The sequence below is a fragment of the Enhydra lutris genome, unplaced genomic scaffold (genome assembly GCF_002288905.1).
Source record: "Enhydra lutris kenyoni isolate GAN:26980312 unplaced genomic scaffold, ASM228890v2 scaffoldscaffold43, whole genome shotgun sequence".
NCBI classification, from domain to species: domain Eukaryota; kingdom Metazoa; phylum Chordata; class Mammalia; order Carnivora; family Mustelidae; genus Enhydra; species Enhydra lutris.
Window position 1 is genome coordinate 7,438,024 of NW_019154127.1, and position 20,570 is coordinate 7,458,593.

General features: G+C 48.0%; 1 protein-coding gene across 1 annotated transcript in view; it reads right to left on the minus strand.

Moving 5' to 3' along the window:
• Positions 1-3,325: 3,325 nt before the first annotated feature.
• Positions 3,326-20,570, minus strand: part of LOC111155824 (holocarboxylase synthetase) — a 205,269-nt gene continuing 188,024 nt past the window's right edge. The window contains exons 7-11 of the mRNA XM_022516241.1: positions 18,482-18,549; positions 16,867-17,027; positions 11,456-11,570; positions 8,792-9,005; positions 3,326-6,604 (exon numbers count right to left, since the gene is read on the minus strand). Coding sequence (XP_022371949.1) covers positions 6,433-6,604; positions 8,792-9,005; positions 11,456-11,570; positions 16,867-17,027; positions 18,482-18,549 — 730 coding nt within the window. The 3' untranslated portion in view covers positions 3,326-6,432. The remainder of the gene's footprint in view (positions 6,605-8,791; positions 9,006-11,455; positions 11,571-16,866; positions 17,028-18,481; positions 18,550-20,570) is intronic.

Here is a 20,570-nt window from a genome sequence, read left to right on the forward strand (position 1 = left end):
CGCGGCCGGCGCGCTGCGGCCCCGGCCCCCCGGCCCCGCCGCCGCCTCGCCGCCCGGCGCGCCGCTGCCGCACTACCTGGGCGCCTCGGTCATCATCACCAACGGCAGGTGACGTCGCGCTGGGCTGCCCGCAGGGAGAAGCCATAGGCCAGGCCTCGGGCTCCCGTTTTCCAGAGCGCAGCCGAGTGGCGAGGGGCGAGCTGCAGACGCACGGTTTAAATTAATTTATGCAGAGACGACTATTTTACTAGAACTCCGCGGCCGCCTTCTAGATTTTTACGTAGATCCCGCAAACGCCGGTGCAGGGGACTGCGGCGCGGCCCGAGGCCGGGGGAAAAAGGCCCGCCGGACCTTTGTCCTCCCAGAGCCGGGCCCCCAAGGGGTCCGCGTCCCGCGTGTGACCTCAGACTACCCCGTCGGGGGGCGGACTCGGGTGCCCCACCTTGCCATCGGGCTCGCGCGCCTCGCCTCGTCCCCGGTGCTCAGTAGCCGTCCCGCCGGGGGACCGCAGGAGCTCCCACCCCGCGGAGAGCGCCCCCCCCCCAGTAGAGCGGAGAGCCCCCCCCCCCCCTGCGGGGCGCCCCCCCGGCCGGGGCCCCCCCCCCCCCCCGAAGGAGGAGACCTCGGGAACTCAGCGCTCCTGGCGTCTTAAGGCGGGGTGTGACGATTGAAGTCCCGCGCATCGACGACAACTCTGACTTTGCAGGTCATTCTCGAGTCTCATTAGAAGTTGTCGTTTTAATTTAAGCCTTTTCTGAGTACAAACATCATCAAGCCGAGACCAAGGGGGTGAAGGCACGTGGGGGTGCCCCACAAGCACGTTCATGAGCTTTCACTTCCTCCCAAGCCCTATGAACTCTCGATACCACCAAGAACAGCACCTTCCGAATAGATGAAATAGGCATTAAATGCAGAGCTAGAGAGAGCCAGGTGTTTTCTGAGAATGACACGTTGGATGATGAGGGGCCCAAGGCGACTGGCTACCCTGTCAGGTTTGATTACGAGGCAGTATCCCTGTGGCCCACAAAGACCTGTAACTCCCTAGGCTCGGGTTTGCTACAAGTAATGCTAATAAAGTTAGTTAAATTGCATGTGCAATATAGGAAATTGTCAATGGACTGCACCCTCGTGGAAGAAAGCTCGCTAGAGGGATGGTATAAAAATGGTGTATACATTTTCTTCAGCATTTCCTGCATTCTCTGCATAGCAAAAAACAAAAAACAAAACCCTTGAATGTGTCCTGTATGTAACAGGTGAACAGAAATCCTTTTATAAAGCACCAGCAGTGTTTAAAAAACAAACTTCCCTTCATTTTTGTCTTTTATATTTTTGCTTCAAGATTTCACCATTTAAAAATCCCACCGTGCCTCTGAAATGGATTGGTGCATGGAACCACCGTCTTTCAATCTTTTCCACACTCTAAAACGCCCTCATCTCCCTGTTTCCAAAATGGTTTTCTTTCAGGAAACTCTGCGCCTTTCTGAGTGGAAAGAGTTTTCACAAATATCTTTTTAAGTCCTCGTTGGCGAATCGAAGCGCACCTATATATAATTGACTGTTTGCAAAATCTAAGATGATTGCTTGCCAACCTAGTGTCACACTGAGGGTCTGCCTCATTCTTAGCAGGGCGTCAGGAGCCTTATGTAGGGGGTGACACTTGCAAATTTAGGAACTGGAGTCTGTCCTGCAGCAAAGGGACTGAGTCATAAGCATCCACCTTCCTACTGCACTTAGCGATACCTCATGAGCAGCTCTTTGTGCACACAGAAAATAAGCCTGGGGTATTATTTTTTTATGCTCACAAGTCCTGTCATTAAACCAGGATTCCTGAAAGTTGCGGTTTGATGAGCAGATATCACGTGACATTTTTCAATAAAGTACCACAAAATGCGTTTGTGTCTCCCTTGTTATTAATCATCGGGGGCTGTGTTCACGAGTAAATACAAACCACAAAACTTTCGAGCAGTTTAGGTTACTGTGAAAAGATAAGACCATGATAGACTTGCAAATGATAACGTAAACAGTCTTAACAATGAGTGTGTGTGTACTTGAAAAATGAAACGTGTACTAGGGAAAACTTCCTTGTCTAAACAAACCTCGGGGTTTTCATAGCCTAGAACACGAAGGAAGATTGCTACGCAAGCCGGCTTCAGGGCAGCTCAGTGCAAAGTTAACAGGAGTTACCATGGCAACCTAATATTGTTACCTCCATCTTTAAGAGTCTGCACATTTAAGCTGGGGATATCATTTCTTGACTTCTGGGAGGCTCTGGCAGGGGAAGAGGAAGCATTTTAATAAATATGACTCTCTTTCACAAAAAAAGAAAAAAAAATTGTAGTGGGTCCTAACCCGTTGACAAAAATGCCAGATCAAAAGGATTTGAGAAATAAACCCAGTTCAAGACTGGCCCGGCCCTCCAAGGGGCCTCCCAGGGAAAGGAATTCCTTTATGTTCATGGAAGCCCTTTCTAGAAAAGCCATTCCATTCATACCTTTGTAGAGAAGGGAACAGGGTGTGAAGAAGGCTGCTCTGGGGAAATCTGCAAGAGCTGGGTATTTTGCACCCCCTCACCCCCCACCCCTTTGTCCTTTTTAAAGTCCTATGGCCAAGCCTTCCCCCATGGACCCTAAGGGCGGGAGAGGTTTATACAGTCAATGAATCCTATACAAAGTCTACCTGAAGTTGTAATTTTGTTGCAACTGTGAGACAGTTAAGGTACACTGTGGGGGCTGCTACAAATAATATGGGATAAAAAGAACATTTTCAAATAAATGCCAGAAAATTAGAGTAGTTTAAAATCTTAGTGAATTGTACCCCTTGGGTTATCGAAGATGCATTATTCAAGCTGTTCCTAAACTTAAGTATGATACATAAGGTTAAAATCTTGGGGGGAAAAAAACTCAAAAGCTAAGCGGTTCTTATAAAAAAAGAGTAAGAACAATTCTACAAGAACAAAATCTGTTCGTATAGTAAATTTGTTGTTATTTTAAATTTTTCAATTTAAAAATTTATATTAAATGGTTATATTAAATTTACTCTCACCTCAGTTAAAAGGGGTCTTTTTTTGGGGGTTTTGCTGACTTTCATTCTTTGGAGTAATAAGATTTCTCTTCTGTATGACACTTAATACATTTGTCAAAAATAAATCAAAAACAACAAAGAAAGCACCCAACTTCTCAATACTTAGAAATACATACATATTCCTGACTATGTAAAACTATTTATTTTGTAAAAATGTTTAAATATGAATAAAGATACCGTAACCAAGAGTAGTTGCCTATTTTGAAAAATGAAACTTGTGGTCAAAAGAACAATAAGCCCAAACTGTACAGAAAAATCTTAAAGTTTATTTTGGTAGACCTGCTTTTTATAGGCATTGGCTTAAAGTGATTACTTTTCGGAGACAGTTCTTTGGAAAAGGTAAAAATGCGAAGGTTTAAAATTTCAGATGTGCATAGTAATAACCCAGGAATGAGGATTCTCCCGTTCTGCCTGTTAAGAGCAAAGAGATCTTCCAGAATGCAAGCCGAAAATGTCCGCCTGTGTATCCTGAAGCTGCTGGATGAGGCTGGCTTCTCTCCTGGTTCCCAGGCTCAAGGGTAGGGGCAAGTACTCTGGCCATCCCCGCGGGTGTATGGGGGGGGCACGGACTGGAGGCTGCATGTGCCAGCCCCCACGTTTGTTCCCCGCCCACCCCCCATCACCCACTTGATCCCACATCGGGCCAAGTCTGCAGGAGCAAACCCCACCGTCTGTTTCAGACCAGACACGAATCCTTCAACTTCGCCCAAGGTCAAGGGGCGCTGCTTCAGCAGGGAAGGCCTTCTGGAAAATAAAATATGAACGAGGGAAAACTTTCTTGTGCATCTTCAGGGGGCGCTTTCCCACAGTTTCCCCTGAAATCTGCAGCCAACCGGCAAGGGCGGAGGTCTTGTTTTGTTTTGTTTTCTTTTTACATAACCAGGTAGATGCTCAAGGGCAGCCTCTAAACTTGGGAGCAAATCCAGTGTCCTGGCGATGCATGCCAATCCTGAGTTCAGTTGCCATGTTTTAAAGACTAGGAAGAAAATGGAACGTTTCTGTTAAGACCTGAAAGTTCCTTGAGATCGGAGATGGCCGGGTGCCCGAAGGCCCCCAATCCATGAGGGTAGTTTAGCAAGTAGATAATTTCCCTAATGCGAAGAGCTCTAAGGAAGATGCTTTTATTCAGCTGTTCTATAGGAAGGAGAATTTCATAAGTCTTTGGTTCACAGGAGGCAAGAGCGGGTTTACGGAAAACGTAGCATCTGCTTCGAGTCTCTATTTTGTCTCCCCCAAGACAACTGCGTGGCGGCACACGTAAGGAACAGTCTTGAAAGCACAGAGGCCAAGCCGTGTGCCCGGAACATCTCCTATCTGCACTGACACAGCCACACATCATTAGTTTTAATTTACAGAAAGGAAATTAAATGATAACATTTTTTCCCCAAAGCAGAACTGTCTAGAACGGGACTTCAGCTTAAAACAAAACACAGCATGTTTTTCATTAAAGAACCCCCCAAAGAAATTCAAACAGTACCAATGGCAGAGCCCTGAGAGACGACTGGCCTTATATTACAAAGTTTGAGAAATGAAACTTGCAACATTAGCCTGGAGATCTTTCCTCCTGACGATATTGTGCAGATGCCCTCTCTACGGTAAGCCCATTTGGTGATTCTGGGGGTGCTGTGGGCTTTGATTGAAACTTGTCACTAGTTCCAAACGAAGACTTGGGACACTTAGGAGAGAGCAGTATTTTGGTATTTTTTGTTTTCTTTTTTTTTGTGGGGTTTTTTTTTTTTTTTTTGAGAAAAATAGTTCTAATGGAAGCCTTATTTGCAAAAATTACTTCTGACGTTCTTTTAAAGTTACATTTCCAAAAAAAACACATATGGGGTTGGTGTACTTAAGCAAACATGCTGTTTTTCCCCCCTTCCTATGGTGCTGCCTATGCCTGACTAGGTAGGCACATTTTATACTGAAAACCAGAGTTTCTGGAATTAGCCCGACTGGAGGAAGCCGGTACTCGTGAACAATAAGGGGATTCTGTTCAAAGCTGAGAGCTCCATCCAGTTTTCCTTCCACTAATTTCAGTTGGGACTGGAAGGAAGAGAGAAAAGTGGGCAAAAAATCGGCCCTTTAAGGCTGAAAAGTAATGTGTCTGATTCCCAAGTTTGGCAGAGACAGGAGTGACATGGAAAAAGCATGGAGTGCATCTGGAAATCGCAAATGCATATCAAAAGGTTTCCTTTCTTTTGTTCTTCCATGGAGACTTTTAGGGCATCGATCTTGAACATCTTGAACATCTTCTTTTAAAGCTTCACACACACACACACACACACACACACACACACACACACACACACACCCTCCCTCTTAAATGATGATGTTCGGTATCAGTTGCATTTTGTTTCTCAGCAATTTAGGGAAGGGGGGGCAAAAAAAATTATGACTTACAAATAAAATGCCACGTACATGTACATTCTGTACACCAAATGGACTTTCCGGAATGCTCCAGATTTCCAAGTGAGCCTACAATGGGCTTAAAAGCTCCAAATCCTCCGTGGTGTGTGGGATGAGTGAGTCGTCTCTCCAGCTGCTGGGGCCCAATCATCCACCCCACAAGCACGGGAGGCCTAATCGTGGATCTTGAACTTGATCCCATCCCTTCAGAATCTGCAGTAATTCAGACTTACGAAAAAGAAGCTCATAGATTCTTGTCGAAGTAAGTAACCGATTTCCTCTACAAGGTAACTGCAACCACGCCGGGGACACCCATCTCGGGCACCGTTGCTGGACGGCCAAACCCCCGGGCTCAGAGTCAATGCTCAGAAGTCTACCAACTCTTTTCTCATTAACAAAAAAAATAAAACCACCACCAAGTGCCAACGTGTGTTCCTCTAGGAAAACCCCTCCCTGAATGTTCATAAAGGGTGTTACCAAACCTCTGCTCCATCGCCGGCCTGGGCCTGGACGCTTTTTTTGATTTGTTTTTTAATAGTCTGGAGTGCGGGTCTTGGCTACTGGGGAAACAGCTGAATTATTCCGTTGCTGTTTTCCAAATAAAAACTTTTTTTTTTTTTTTTTTTTTTTGGTCAATAAACACACATCCAAGCCCAAGAGGGGAAAAGGATTTCACCCGTGCGGCCGTGCCTCACCTGAACTAAGTCTCCGCTTGCCATCCCTCCGCCCTAGGACGTCTGCGAACGCCAAGGGAAAGGGCAGCAGACAGATCAACATGAAGGAATTACGCGGGTTAATTGGAGGGAGGCCACTTTTGCTCACAACTCTAAAACCGTTTTCCAGATCCTCGGGCTAGGAAAGGGCGGTGGGAATGACCTGGAATGCTCACTGGGGCGGCTCTGCAGGCCCTCTCACTGCCCGGGGGCAGCCCCCTGCAGGCCCCTGGGCCCGCTACTGCTGTTTGGGGAGGATGAGGTTTCTCAGCATGTCGAAGGAGTTGCCGTCGGGATGCACGGTCACCACCTTGCCGTCCTTCTCCTCGACCTGAAGGAACCCGGAGTCATCCAGGCCGACTATCCACACCTCTGGCCCCTCCAGGCCTCCCAGGTGGACCCGCTGGCCACTGTATGTGAGGAACAGCAGAGAGTCAGTGGGAAAAGTAATGCAGCGTCTGGAGACAGGCGGCTAAGTACTCACCCCTCCGGCGGGGGGGAGGGGGGGGAAATGGGGAGGAGGTGGGTGGGAGAGAGAAAACGCTTTGACTTTCACTGGTCCCGCCTGAACTGTTTTGCTAGCTACTAGAAAATCAGGGTGATGGAACTGGGGATGGGAACTTCTACCAACGGGGGAGCGTGGCCTTGCTCCTAATTCCCATCATCTGACCATCCAGATGGTGATTTGTCCCACTTGCTCCCCCCATCCAGCACTTTTAAGAACCGCTGTGCCATTCTAGGTGTTTGGGTTGAGGCTGGGGAAAAAGCTGAGCTGGAAAGCGGATTTTCTAAAACAAAGCTGGTACCATCAACGGCAAGTTGAACTCACTCTAACGCTGCTGCTTCTTCTTCTTCTTCTTCTTTTTTTTTTAATACAAGGCTGTATTTTTTTTTTTAAAGATCTCATCTATTTATTTGACAGACAACGATCACAAGTAGGCAGAGAGGCAGGCAAAGAGAGAGGAGGAAGCAGACTCCCTGTCAAGCAGAGAGTCCGATGTGGGACTCGATCTCAGGACCCTGGGATCATGACCTGAGCCAAAGGCAGAGGCTTAACCCATTGAGCCACCCAGGCACCCCTAACGCTGCTTCTTTTAATATTTTCCAAATTCACCTGTCAAGTCACATCCCTGTTAATAGTTTCTAAAATAGAGGTTCCACCCCAGTGCTCCCCACCCGCCCTTATTTTCATTTGGAAGAATTTTAAACCTACAGAAAAGTTGAAGACACAGGACAAGGACCCCAGAATGCCCCTTCGCTTATATTCACACCAACTGATAACATTTTCCATATTCGCTTTCTCTCTTCATGCACACACACACACACACACACACGCTTTTTTGCTGACATTTAAAAATAAGTTGCAGGCATCATGACACTTTATACTTAAATACTTCAGCATGTACCTCCTAAGAACAATCTCCCACAAAACCAGAATGCCATTATCACCCTTGAGAAACCTAATCTCCATACAATAACATCTAGCAGATAGTTCATGTTTAAATTTCCCCATTGCCCCATTAATATCATTTGTGGTGATTTCGGCTCATCCAGGAGCTAATTATGAATCACATTTTGCATTTAGTTGTCATGCCTCTTTACTCTCAAACAAACCTCCGACCTTCTTTTTATTTTGTGTTTGAAGACCTGGACATTTGTGATGTGTTAGGGGCCTACTGGTATCCACCACGCTTCTCAGGCTCCAAGTGCCCGCGGACCCCCTAGAGCACGTGTTAAAACACGAATGTTCAGCCAGCCTCAGAGTTTCTGATTTAGGAAGGTCCATTTCTAACAAGTTCCCAGGTGAGGGTGCTCCCACCCCCCCTGGGGGATCTCACTTTGAAAACGGTTGTTATCTAGAATGTTCTAGAATTTTTTTTTTTTTAGAATGTTCTAGAATTTAACAAGTGTTTGTTTCCTCACGTTAGGCTCCACTTAAACATGCCGGAAAACACTCAGGTGAGGCTGTGTCCTGCCCACAGCATCCCACCAGCAGGCACGGGATGCCAGTACCCCCCCCCAGCCCCCTCACCCCCGGTATTGCTGATGGTAACTCGCTCAACATGGTGGATGCCAGTTTTCTCCATCAGAAAGGTAAAAAATAATTATCTAGGGGTGCCTGGGTGTCTCAGTGGGTTAAAGCCTCTGCCTTCAGCTCACGTCATGATCCCAGGTCCTGGGATTGAGGACCGCATCGGGCTCTCTGCTCAGCGGGGAGCCTGCTTCCTCCTCTCTCTGCCTGCCTCTCTGCCTACTTGTGATCTCTGTCAAGTATATAAATAAAATCTTAAAAAAAAATTATCTAGGGGCACCTGAGGGGTGCGGTCGGTTAAGCGTCTGACTCTTGGTGTCAGCTCAGGTCGTGATGGCGGGGTCGTGGGATGGAGCCCCGTGCTGAGCTCCAAGCTTGGTGCAGAGTGTGCCTGAGACTCTCCCTTTCCCTCTGTGCCTCCCGCTCCTTGCACGTGCTCTCTCTCCAAAATAAATAAATCTTTTAAAAAAATTACCTAGATCTGTGCTTAGTTTCCTGTTTTAGGATACTGAACAAGTCACTTAATGAAGACATTTTAAAAGGAGGAGGATGGGCCAGCACTGACCTGTGTACCCAATACTTATAATAAAGGGGAAGGACGCCATTGGGCCCTTTGTCCTGAAAGGTGTCGATCAGTTTCTCCAGCACAGTCACGGTTCTGGCGATGAGACCATCGGTTCTTAAGGGCTTCAGCTCTGCCCTGTGTTGCTTATTGTATTCTGTGATGAGATCATTGATGCAGATGGTGGGGTTGCTGTTACTCACGTTAAATCCGCAGCCTACGCAAAAACGGTAGAAAAACATGAGCAGCTCAACGTACTGAGGGCGTCGCACATTCCTCTCAACCCCGTGGAAGAAGTTCCAGCCTTTATAACCGACTCTCTGCTTCCTTTCCCTCATTTCAAATTTACCATCTCTGGCCACTTAACGAATGACTTATTGGGGCACCTGAGGCGGGGGGGGTGCCGCTGGCTGAGTGCCCAACTCTCAGTTTCAGCTCAGGTCGTGATCTCAGAGTCATGAGATCGAGCCCCGCGTGGGGCTCCCCGTTCAACACAGTGTCTGCTTAACGTTCTTTCTCCTTCTCCCTGTGCCCCACTCCCTGCATCCTACTCTCGCTCTCTCCAATGAATAAATAAATCTTAAAAAAATAAATGAATGACTTGTGTCTTTGGGACCATCTTCCTTTTCATTGTTCCTTTATTATCCTTGTCCAAGGATTATCCTCGTCCACCCCAACCTTGCTGTGGATCGGTTTGGTGTGAGGGGGAAACCAGCCAGATTCGATTCAGTTAAACAGAAGCTCTGAACGGGGCAAAGCTCCTTGGAATGGCCTCTGAAACAGTGCTTCCTGGGGTCTTGCTAAGAACTATGGCTCTGCACCGAGCCCAAGAGAAAGTAAAACCTACCATTTCTTTTCCGACTTGAATAACAAAACACATGCCTGAAAATACAGAATCTCCCTCAGGTCTTAAGGCGTAAACTCTGGATTCAGAGATTTCAAACCTTGGTCATGGCATAACCCTAGAACATATCCTTTCCTGCGTGATCCCTGGAAGTCTTTGGTGCTAGGGTTACGCTGCTGGCAGGGGGCCAACCCGTGTTCAGTGGCTCTTTCATAGGGCCCCTAACCCAGAGCTTCAGGAAAGGGAGTCACCGGCAGTGGGTCTGAATGGGCTCGTCTCCGCTGTTACTTAATACTGCCATCCTCTCCAGGAGAGTGGGAGTCCTTGAGAAGCCAAACCTCGGTTTTCAACAGGGCCCTCAATCAACCTCAAAGAGGTCTTCCATAAGAAATGAAACATTGCAGGAACTAAGCAGTGAGACACTCTTGCTTTCAGTGCCTCTGAGACAAAATTTCCCCAAATCCTCGCCTCTGACAGAATGATGACATTTACAAGAACAGGGGAGAACAGTATTCTTCTGAAGATGTTCTGGGCCATTTTCAGTGTGAACTGATTGGCCTCAGTTTTGGGGGGGGGGTTGTTTTTTTTTTTTTTTTTTTTTTTTTTAAATAATGCTGGCTATTAAAATATAAAGCAATGTAAATTACATCTGGAAAAAGAGAGTAAGTAACTCCGGCAACAGGAAAGAATCGGCAATTCTTCATTTGTTCTCCAACAACACAGAGTACTGGAGCGTAAGGCATTCAATTAAGTGCATATGGTGCTGGAAAACCTCCCTTCTGTTCAGAAAATTCAGAGTCCTGGGGAAAACAGCCACACTGACTACTGGCAACTCAGGCCATGTCTTTCCAAGGACAAGAGGGCACCCCTCCTGGGGACTGACTCTTTCCCCCTCTCCCCCATCACATCCCATGGCCTTAAGAATTGAAATAAAAACCATGAATTCCCCCTACAGGACCATGTTTCCTTTCCCCGACACGGACAGAAGCCATCCCCAGACCTCCTCCATATCTCTGGGCCCTGCTCTGGAACATTTGCATCTAGCCTAGTGAACACGTTTAAAAATGGGACGCAGAGCTGGAGGCTGAAACAGCCGGCCCAGAGTAACATCACCAGTTGGTGGCAGAGCTGGAAACCAGCTTTGCACTTTCTGGATGGTACTTCCCCAAAACACATCATCACACGTTTTCCTGCCCATTACTCATTTCTGAGCTGTAAGTTCTCCCGGGCATTAGGGAGAAGCTGAGTGTCAGAGGGGCGGGAGCCCAGAAACTTCTGAAACTGTGTCTGCATCCTTCTTGCCTGATGTGGATGTGCTGAGGGGAAACAGGATTCTGCACCCGACCTTGACCAGCCTGGAGCTTCTTCCGAAGGTCAAATAACAAAAAACCAAAAAAAGTCCAAAAACCCATGCACCTTTTTCACGGCTGGAAAAGGTTCAATTGAGAATGCAAAAAGCGCTAGCAGCCCCATCCTTGAAGTTAGCTTTCTTTTCTTATTACAAAATGGCATATTAAATGTTTATTTTCACCACTTCTAATTCTACAAGAAGCCGGCGTGTGGAGAGGTGCAGGAAAAAGCCTGTTTGATGTGGTACCGATTTGGTGGTTTCCATGGCCAGAGACAGGAACGCTAAACCTCTGGACGGGGCTTTCAACCAATCTGGCCTGTTTTGCATACATATTGTGCTCCGTAACTCAAGACTTAAAAGAAAAAGTAATCCCATATGATAATCCACTCCCCTCAAGGTAGTCATGTAGAAACCATTTTTATTTTTGTTTTTCTTCATTGAAAAATGTGGATGAAAGGCTTTCACAACTCACCAATGAGTATATAAAATGTTTCTCCCAAAAGCGTCGAGTTAACCAGAACTCCACCAAGCTTCATGAGGTCACTGTAATAAATATCATTGGGCCATTTCACTCGTAGGTTGATATCCTAAAGGGAAATGTGCACGTTAATCAAGCCATCACGGGACACAAAGGGGCCAGGAGCAGTCATCCAGCTAAAAGAAAGATGAGTGGGAGACTCTGGAATCTTATGGAACATAGGATCTCATCCTTGCCTCTTGTTCTGATGGCCAGTCCCTTCTTTGGGACAATCCAGTGGTCAAGGACCACCTTGGGGCCAGGAGAGAGACCTACAGATGATACCTGGTATAATAAATCTGGCATTCTCGCCACAGCCCTGCACTCTCCATTATCCCAGGTTGGTGGCAACCCTGAGCCCAGGAAGCCTAGTGGTGCCATTTACCCAATGGTATTTGCTCCCTTTGGGTCTGTGTGTCTCATTTTGGTAATTCTCACATTTCAAACTTTGCAGCCTTTGTATGGTGATCTGTGATCTGTAATGACGACTGGCTGAAGGTTCCTATGATGGTGACCATTTTTTGGCCGTAACGTATCTTTTAATCAAGGTATGTAAGTACACTGTTTTTTGGACAGAATGCTATTACACACTTAATAGACCACGGTGTGGGGTAAGTGTGACTTTTATATGCCTCCGGAGACCAAAACTCTATTGTGGTGATTTGGAACCGAACCTGCAATGTCTTCAAGGCATCCCCGTGTCAACAGCCACCCCCACTAGTGCCTACTGTGTGCGGGTGGCAGGGCGCAGGGAGACCAAAATGCACGCAGGGTTCTTTTCCCTTAAGGAGCTCACGCTCAAGAGAGAAAGATGCCCCAAGTTGACCACTGTCACCAAGGGTGGGTAGAAATGTCTCAAGTAGAATCCTAGAGAGATACAGAGAAAGAACCCGGTTCACCAGGTTATCACCAAAGGCCTCAACCAGCTGCCTACAGCCAACAGGTAACAGAACGGATTTGTTCTGAGGCTCGCTGCCTCTGTCTAGAAGCAAACCTGGGCAGCCTGGCCTGGGCCTCCCGGTCACGGTCATAGTGGAATGGTCCAAGGGCGGACACTGCCTTGAGCTGGGCCCCCCTGACCTCCACCTCCTGCCACAACTCTTAAGCAGGGACACAGAGACTGTGTGAGACCCAGTGGATGCCAGAACTGCCGGGCCTCCGGGACCTGGGGCTGGGAGCCAGGTGGTGCCACGTGTAGGGAGAAGAAGAAAATCTGGAAGAAAGACACTCAACAGAATAAACCAAAAGACCGCAGAGTATCAGGTGGCCTCCGATCCCATAAAGCTGGTTCTTCCTTCCCTGAGGGCCTGCCCGGCACCGAGCCCCACCTCAGCACTGGTCTGTAGGTTACTTACACCAAATCCACGTGGCGGTACTAGTTTCACTTCTATTTAAACAAGGTAGACACTGAAGCGGGGAGAGACGGCCTGGCTTGCCTGAGGTTACACTTAGAAGCGGCAGAGCTGGGATTCGAACCTGGGGCTTTCTGGCACCACACCCCCCCACCCCGCCGCAGGTGCTTAACACTAGCTATGTAGCCTGCTGCAAGGAAAGACATTCCTTTCTTTTCCTCCAACAAAGCCTTCTTTGCATGGTGGCCAGATGGAATGCGTTTCTGTTCTTCAGAAGCTAGTCTGCCTTAGCAGAGCACTCTAGGTGGGAGAAGAGAGCAGAAGCACAAAAGAACAAAAGTGTAAGTAAGCGGAGGGTGTGCACCAGGACCTGTAACCGGCAGGGAGTTTCATGGTTTTTTCTGTGGTTGAACAGGGATCTCAATGGGGGTACATTCTGCCACCTTGTCCCAGGGGACGCCAGGCAATACAGGAGGCATTTCTGGTCCCTCTCCCAGGTCCCTTTCTTTGTCCTCTCTTGCCCTTCTGGGTCATCCCCACGCCCAGCACAGTCCCTGCCCAGGCCTGGAAACCGCTCCCTCGGCATGGAAGCGGCAGCTCCGCTCTCCTCTGTGCTGGTCCTGCCCATGGGCACCTGTTTTATTTCACATTTTCGGACCTAGTTAGTTAATGCTGCAGCTTATGGAATCGTGGGTTCTCGTACAAGTCAACAATGCCCTCTATTTCAAGACACAGAGAAAGGCTGCGTGCTTCTGTCTCACTATCTCAATCATTTATTCGAACAGCTGCAGCAGGCCTCCCAGGCATACAGCACTGTGTTAGGCCCTTCGGAACAGGCAGAAAACTAATCCTGCGTTCAAGTCGCTGGTTACTTTACAGGAGATGGCACAGGGACACGAATCACTCTGCTTTCGAGCGATCCATGCGAGACACCGTAAAAGCAGCTCAGAACTGCAAAATGCCGAAAGGTTACTCAGAGGAGGGAGTTTGTAGCCAGAGGTTTCTGGTAATGGCACCGGAGCTGGGCCTCCCAGGGCAAACAGAACTTGCAGGTGCGGGGAAGACAGCAGAAGCAGGAATGTGGGGGTGGAGGGCTCCAGGCGCCCAGCGGGGCCTTGCGGACAGAAGGAACTGCAGGACAAACAGCAGGCAACGCCACTCGGATTCTGGAAGGAACAGCAGGCGTTCCTGGGACACCAGCTCTGGTCCAGGGAGACGGTCGCGATCTGTGTGCTGACAGGGACATCTGGCCAAGGACGTAAGAAAGGCAAATTCTATGCAACTGGGGCCTATTCCAACCATCCTGGAGCTGTACTGTGTAGGCCAAACGGCTCTGTCCAAAAGAAACACTAAGGGGGAGGGGAGGCTGAGGATGGGGTAACTGGGGGATGGGCATTAAGGGGGGCATGTGACGGAATGAGCACTGGGTGTTGTAGGCAACTGATGAGTCACTACATTCTACCCCGGAAACTAATAATACAATATATGTTCATTAAATTGAATTTAAATAAAAAATTTTAGAAAATACTAAGGAAGTAAATCCTACAAGTTCTCATTGCAAGGGGAGAAAATGCTTTTTGGGTGACTCTAGGAGGTGAAGGAGGTTAACCTGATGCGGTAATTAGTCCACAATATATGTATGCCAAGTCATTACGCTGCACACCTCAAATTTACACGATAGAGTTTGTTAATTCTATCTCAGTAAAACTGAAAGTAAAATAAAACCAGAATAAACTCAATCCCAAACCAAAGTCACACCACACAGGTGAGACTGAGCTGCGCAATGCAGAAACAGGACAGGAACTTGGGTTGGAGCTCCTCAAGGAGGAGGAGGAGGTGTACGCCCCCCGCCACCCCCCTTCCCAGAGGGCAAGCTTCCCACCTCCCATCTCGATGCCCACAGTGCCTGGCACAGCCTCCCTGCCCAGGAGGTGCCCAGAGAATGCTCGCTCAGTTAACATGCGAGGCTACAAGGTCACGATCAAAGCCAGGAAAAGCTAAACAGACTAACTTAAATTTTAAGTTTTATTTATATATTTTTTTCTTGTTTCCTACCATTTTTTTAATTTCCTTTTTTAAATTTAAATTCAATTAATTAACATGGAGTGTATTATTAGTTTCAGAGATAGAGTTCAGTGATTCATCAGTCTTATTTAACCCCCAGTGCTCATTACATCACATGCCCTCCTTAATGTCCATCACCCAGTTACCTCTTCCCCCACCCCCTCCCACAATTTTATTTTTTAAAGAAGATAATAATGCTTTATAATAGTTTGCATGAAATGATTAATGCTATTTTTTGCATGCTTTTCTTAATATTCTTCCTTTTTTAGAATATAATGCTTTATGATACACGAAATTGATAAATATTATTTTTTTGCATGTTTTTCTTAGCATTGTTCTTTTTTTAAAAACCTATTTAAATTCAATTTAGTTAACATATAGTATATTCTTAGCTTCAGGAGTAGAATTTAGTGATTCATCAGTTGCATGTAACACTCAGCACTTGAGGGTTGCTGGAAGGGAATGGATGGGGGGATGGGGTAATTGGGTGATGGGCATTAAGGAGGGCACTTGATGTAAACTTTAAATTTTTTAAAAAAATTTTATTTATTTACTGGTCAGAGAGAGTGATCGAGCATAAGAAGGGGGAATGGCAGGCAGAGAAGCAGGCTCCCCGCTGAGCAGGGAGTCTGATGTGGGACTCGATCCCAGGACCCTGGGATCATGACCTGAGCCTAAGGCAGACATTCAACCAACTGAGCCACCCAGGCAGCCCGATGTAAATTTTAAATTATTTTCCTAAGACTAATGAACCTGCTGCTAGGATTAAAAATATGTGCCCCACGATAGAACTTTATCTTCTCAACTGCCTTCTATGAGGCTGACCTGTGAAGATGTGTGACAGCCGGAGGAGCCCAGGCCCTCCGGATATAGAGCGCAAGGATGCTGAACGCTGCTATAAACGTCATATTCCAGCGTGTGTGCCAGGGACTCGACGTGATCTGGGAAACACACACCCTAGTCCTACACATGGTGACCATGAGGCCACGACCACATTGGATGGGAGGACAGCTTCCCTGTTAAACACGAGGTCAGGCCCCTTTGAAAGTCATGATCTTAGCCTCTTGCTTCAGGAATTAATACTATAATTGTGTTCAGCTTGATGCAAGAAATGTAGGTGGGAGGGAGGCTGGGGAGGAACCTCCTTTTGATATTCACATGAAATTCGTCTAAGAAAACTGCATTAATCGCCCTCTTCCTTGTCTCCTTACTAATTGATGCAGAAGCATCGATGGTAATGATGAAGCAGGCACCTCTGTCCCTATGGTGGGGAGCAGACATCCCAAATGAACCCACATGTTGAACCTGGGCAGCCACAGACCAGAGCTGTTCTGCTGAGCACAGATGGTGCTAAATGAAGATAGGGAATGAGAAGGCTGTTTAGCTCCATACAATAAGCCTTTTCACCAGAAGACACAACAGTGAGGATGTCAGTCTGATGTGCTTCAGTTAAAGGAGGGGGAAAAAAAGAGGCTTGCCCTAAGATGCTCGAGCAACCTGACAATAGCACAGAAAGGGAATTCTGGGAAATAAACCCATCCCGGTGAACCCGGAGCCACTCTAAGAACTGACGATGCTTTTAAAACTCCAGGAGTGGGGCGCCTGGGTGGCTCAGTGGGTTAAAGCCTCTGCCTTCGGCTCAGGTCATGATCCCAGGGACCTGGGATCAAGCCCCACATCAGGCTCTCTGCCCAGCGGTGAGCCTGCTTCCCCCCCCCCCCCCCCCGCCCCCCCCCCCGCCCACTTGTGATCTCTCTCTGTCAAATAAATAAATAAAATCTTAAAAAAAAAAAAAAAAAAAACAACTCCAGGAGCGAGCACTCTGCTGCCAGCTTGGCCAAGAGCAGCCTGCGACTCTACACGCAGGGGTCATCTGGACACATCCACACACCAACCCCAACTGAGATCTGCACGCAGGGTGGGTTTGCAGGGTGGGCGGATCTCACGTACCTGGTACTCAGGGATGGACCTCACCGCCTCCACCACGGCCAGGGACATCAGATGCTGGACGAATGGGATCCTCTGTCCCAGCTGGGATCTCAGTGGGATGGAGATGAGCAGGGTGGACAGGGCGCACCCCAAGGGGCTCAGCCAAGCGTTCACTCCCCGCCCTGGAACACAGAGGTCCCCATCAGGAAAGCGGCCACCTTGCCACTTGGACAGTCACATGCACGGTGCCCGAAAACGGGCCCCAGACTCAGAGCCCCACGTGTGATTGGCCCGCACTGATGAAGATGCTTGGAGGTTCTGGGGCTGACTCAAGAACAGAGAAGCGTTTTAAAGTCTGGTGCTGTGTTGCTGAACGGTTTCTGGTAAGTCGTGGAGTGTTCTGCCTCAGTGAGCAGATCATTTACGCTTTGATGATTCAAAGTCCTACAGGGTCTAAACATGACTGTCAGCTTAATTGTGACCATCTGGTAATGCCGCAAAGACAGAGACAGTGGGGACACTGGGCTGGGTCCGTCCTGGTCCAGGAGAGGTCCTGGACACCACAGTTTAGAAGTGACCCGTATTGTGGTGATGGTCCCACAACCCTATGAAAATATTTTAATTGTATACTTGAATTGGGGGAACTGTATGGTCTGTGAGTTATATCTCACTGTCATATGGGGAGGAAGAAAGGAAGCAGACTTTAGAAAGTAATCTCTGATATTAACTCTCAGAGTTATTTTTCCTAAAATAGAAGAAAAGAAAATGCTCAAAATGAGAGGAAGTTCTTCTACATTCTTTTTTTTTAACCACCATATTGAGCCCCCCTACCCCACCCCAGCTTTGGATAAAATGAATTTTCTCTTTGAGTTATGTTCTAAAGATGTGTTCAAAGGAAAGAAGTGGAAAACAGTGAATTTCTTATTTCGTTCCTCCTTCTGAGAAAGGCATAAGAGCCTCTGAGAGTTAAAAGCACGTTTGGGTCGGCCTGGCACCACGGGGGCGGGGGCAGGGGGGCCAAGTGCCTCCGGCAGGACCCCCAAGCACGGAGTCTGCTTGCGGTTGGACCCTGGGTGGATTCTGGGAGGATGCGGGCTCTCGTTTCTGAGGGTCAGCAGGTGGCGGAAGCTGGGGGCAGCTATTGGCTTCTCTGCGGTCACTTAGTGAAGGGGCACTGACCACTGGTCATGGACTTTCCCGTGCGGCTGGGGTGGGGGCTGGCAGACGAAAGGGCTCTCCACAGGACACTCAACAGGGACCCAGAAGGCATCTCCCAGAGAACCTTCGGGCAAATAAATGTCTCTGTAACACAGTAACGATTCACACACTTGCAATGCTTACAATGTGTCTGAAAGAATTTACAAGATGTAGGTGACAGAATGTTAAAAGCATCCCCAGCGAATGTCCCACGATTAATAACCATCCCGGTTCAAAAGAAAGCTTTAATTGTACCGAGACTCAGCCTTTTGATCAGTTTCCCTCCCTCTTCCTCCATTTTCAGGGGTATGAAAACAAGCACTCCTGACTTGAGTCTTCTCCGTGATCAGCACACCCTCCCAATCGGCAATCTGGCCACGAGAGTCGCAGATTTTAGAAAACAGAGCAACAGAAATGATAAAGATAAAAGATGACTGACCTTTGCCTTGCGTTTGGCGGACTGCGATGGCTATTAACCCCATTTCCTGCGGGATCTCAAACATCAACCTGCAAACGGTGGGAAAGACTGGTCAACCAGAACAGGGACACGACCGCGGAGCTTACGGACCCTGTTTGCACTCATCTGCAGGGGTGCGTGGGGAAGAAAAAGGGCCATTTCCCAGGTCTCAAGGGCTACCGACCCCATTCCCAGCCTCTGATAACAAAGGAGAAGAGACTAAGAAAACACCCTTGAAACAAAAAAGAGTGGGGTTGGGGGTGCCCGCCTGAGCATCATTGAAGATGTTTTTGATTTGGGGGCACCTGGGTGGCTCAGTCCTTAAGTGTCTGCCTTTGGCTCAAGTCATGATCCCAGGGTCCTGGGATCGAACCCCACATCGGGTTCCTTGCTCAACAGGAAGCCTGCTTCCCCCTCTCCCGCTCCCCCTGCTTGTGTTCCCTCTCTCGTGTGTCTCTCTGTCAAATAAATAAATAAAATAAAATAAAATAAAAAGACGTTGTTCGATTCTATTTCTTTGGAATATCCTATTGAGACGTTCTTTCTTTCCCCCCTGATGTGGTGTCCCTTCTCCGAGTGACAACTAGCAGTTCCTGACATTTGTTTCTACTTACGGTGTGTTTCTGTCCGAACACTAGAACATAATCATAACAGAAGTTTCTGATTATTCAGAAAGCCAATATGGTGGCAATAAAGCTGTTTAAAAGATACACTATCCCCTGAGAACTAATTATGTTTTAACTATAGTAAATAAATCTACACCTTCTGAGAAGTCTGAGAACCTTGGATCATTTCAGGCTTGAGTTCTGCTTTTAAAATGGTTTCATTTAAAAGAATGCAAACTTCCCTTTGGGGATAGGTAGGAAAGTGCCTTATATCTCCACCAAATGAGTCAACATTAACCTTTTTTTTTTTTTTTTTTTTTTTTTTCAGAAAAGGAAAGTGTGGGGGGGCGGGGGAAATCCCTCACACCGAGAATTTCCTCCCAGCTACTTTCTATGTATTTTAACTCTGTGTTAGGAAGGCTTTCCTGTGCATTCCCAGAAGGTGCTGACCAGGTCCTGAGCGGGCATGGTTCGTGGTAGGATTTATGAAACAGAGCAAAAATCAGGTTGGTTCACTGTCTGTGCAGGTGCTGGGGACTCTCTGAAATACTTTTGGGGGAGTGAAGAGGCGGGGGAGGGAGGAGAGAGAGACAGAGAGATGGTATTTGCAGGAAGCTTCCAATAAGTTTCCAGGGTTCTACAGCACTCCCCGAGCCGAGGAGAAAGGGCCCTGAACCCCTGATCTGGTGGTTCTTCCGCTGCTCTCAGGGCTCAGGGTAGGGGGTTGGGGGGGTCTACAAGGGGTAAGAGGAGAAACACACTTAGAAGAAGGGAGCAAGAACACAGTGCCTCCCTGCACACTGCCGGCCGGCAGAGCTCGGCACCGGCGTGTGCAGACCGTGGTCACAGGAAGCCCAGAAGACCCCCTCGCTTGCTAAGAGGAGCCGGGCCACGTCGGGCGGGGGCGGCGGGTGCCACCGGCACAGGGCATTCCCAGCGAGCAAGCCGCCCGCCGTACTCGTGCCAAGCCCACTTTCATCGTGCAAGTAGCACAGCTCCAGAAGTATTTCTCTTGGACCCCATGAATAAGCCACTGAGACCGGCCGTTCTTGTACACTCTTGGGCTCCGAGAATAAAGCGTCCTTTTCTTGGGCTGGACCAGCGGGAAACAGAGAAGGAATCTTTGTCCGTGCGGGGACGTAACACTGTCTTCTTGGAACCTCATGCTTTCCAGAAAGTTCCTTAAACCCCTCCCTCACCTGGGCTCCGAAGGCTGCGGGCGGCAGTACATGCACTTTTCTAGGGGAGCGGGTGGGGGATGACTTAGCACGTGGTGAGCAGATTGCAAAAGCGCTCTCAATGGCAGGCCATCTAGGATGTTCTTTAAATAAACACGTAGACGGTAGACAGTCGTGTGCACAGCCAGGGATGGTGATGGCGGAATTAGGCGAGGGGGTGGGGGGGTGGTTTAGAAACCAAACACAGACTTCTAGAACAAAGAGAAATGATTAAGGGAACATATGCGG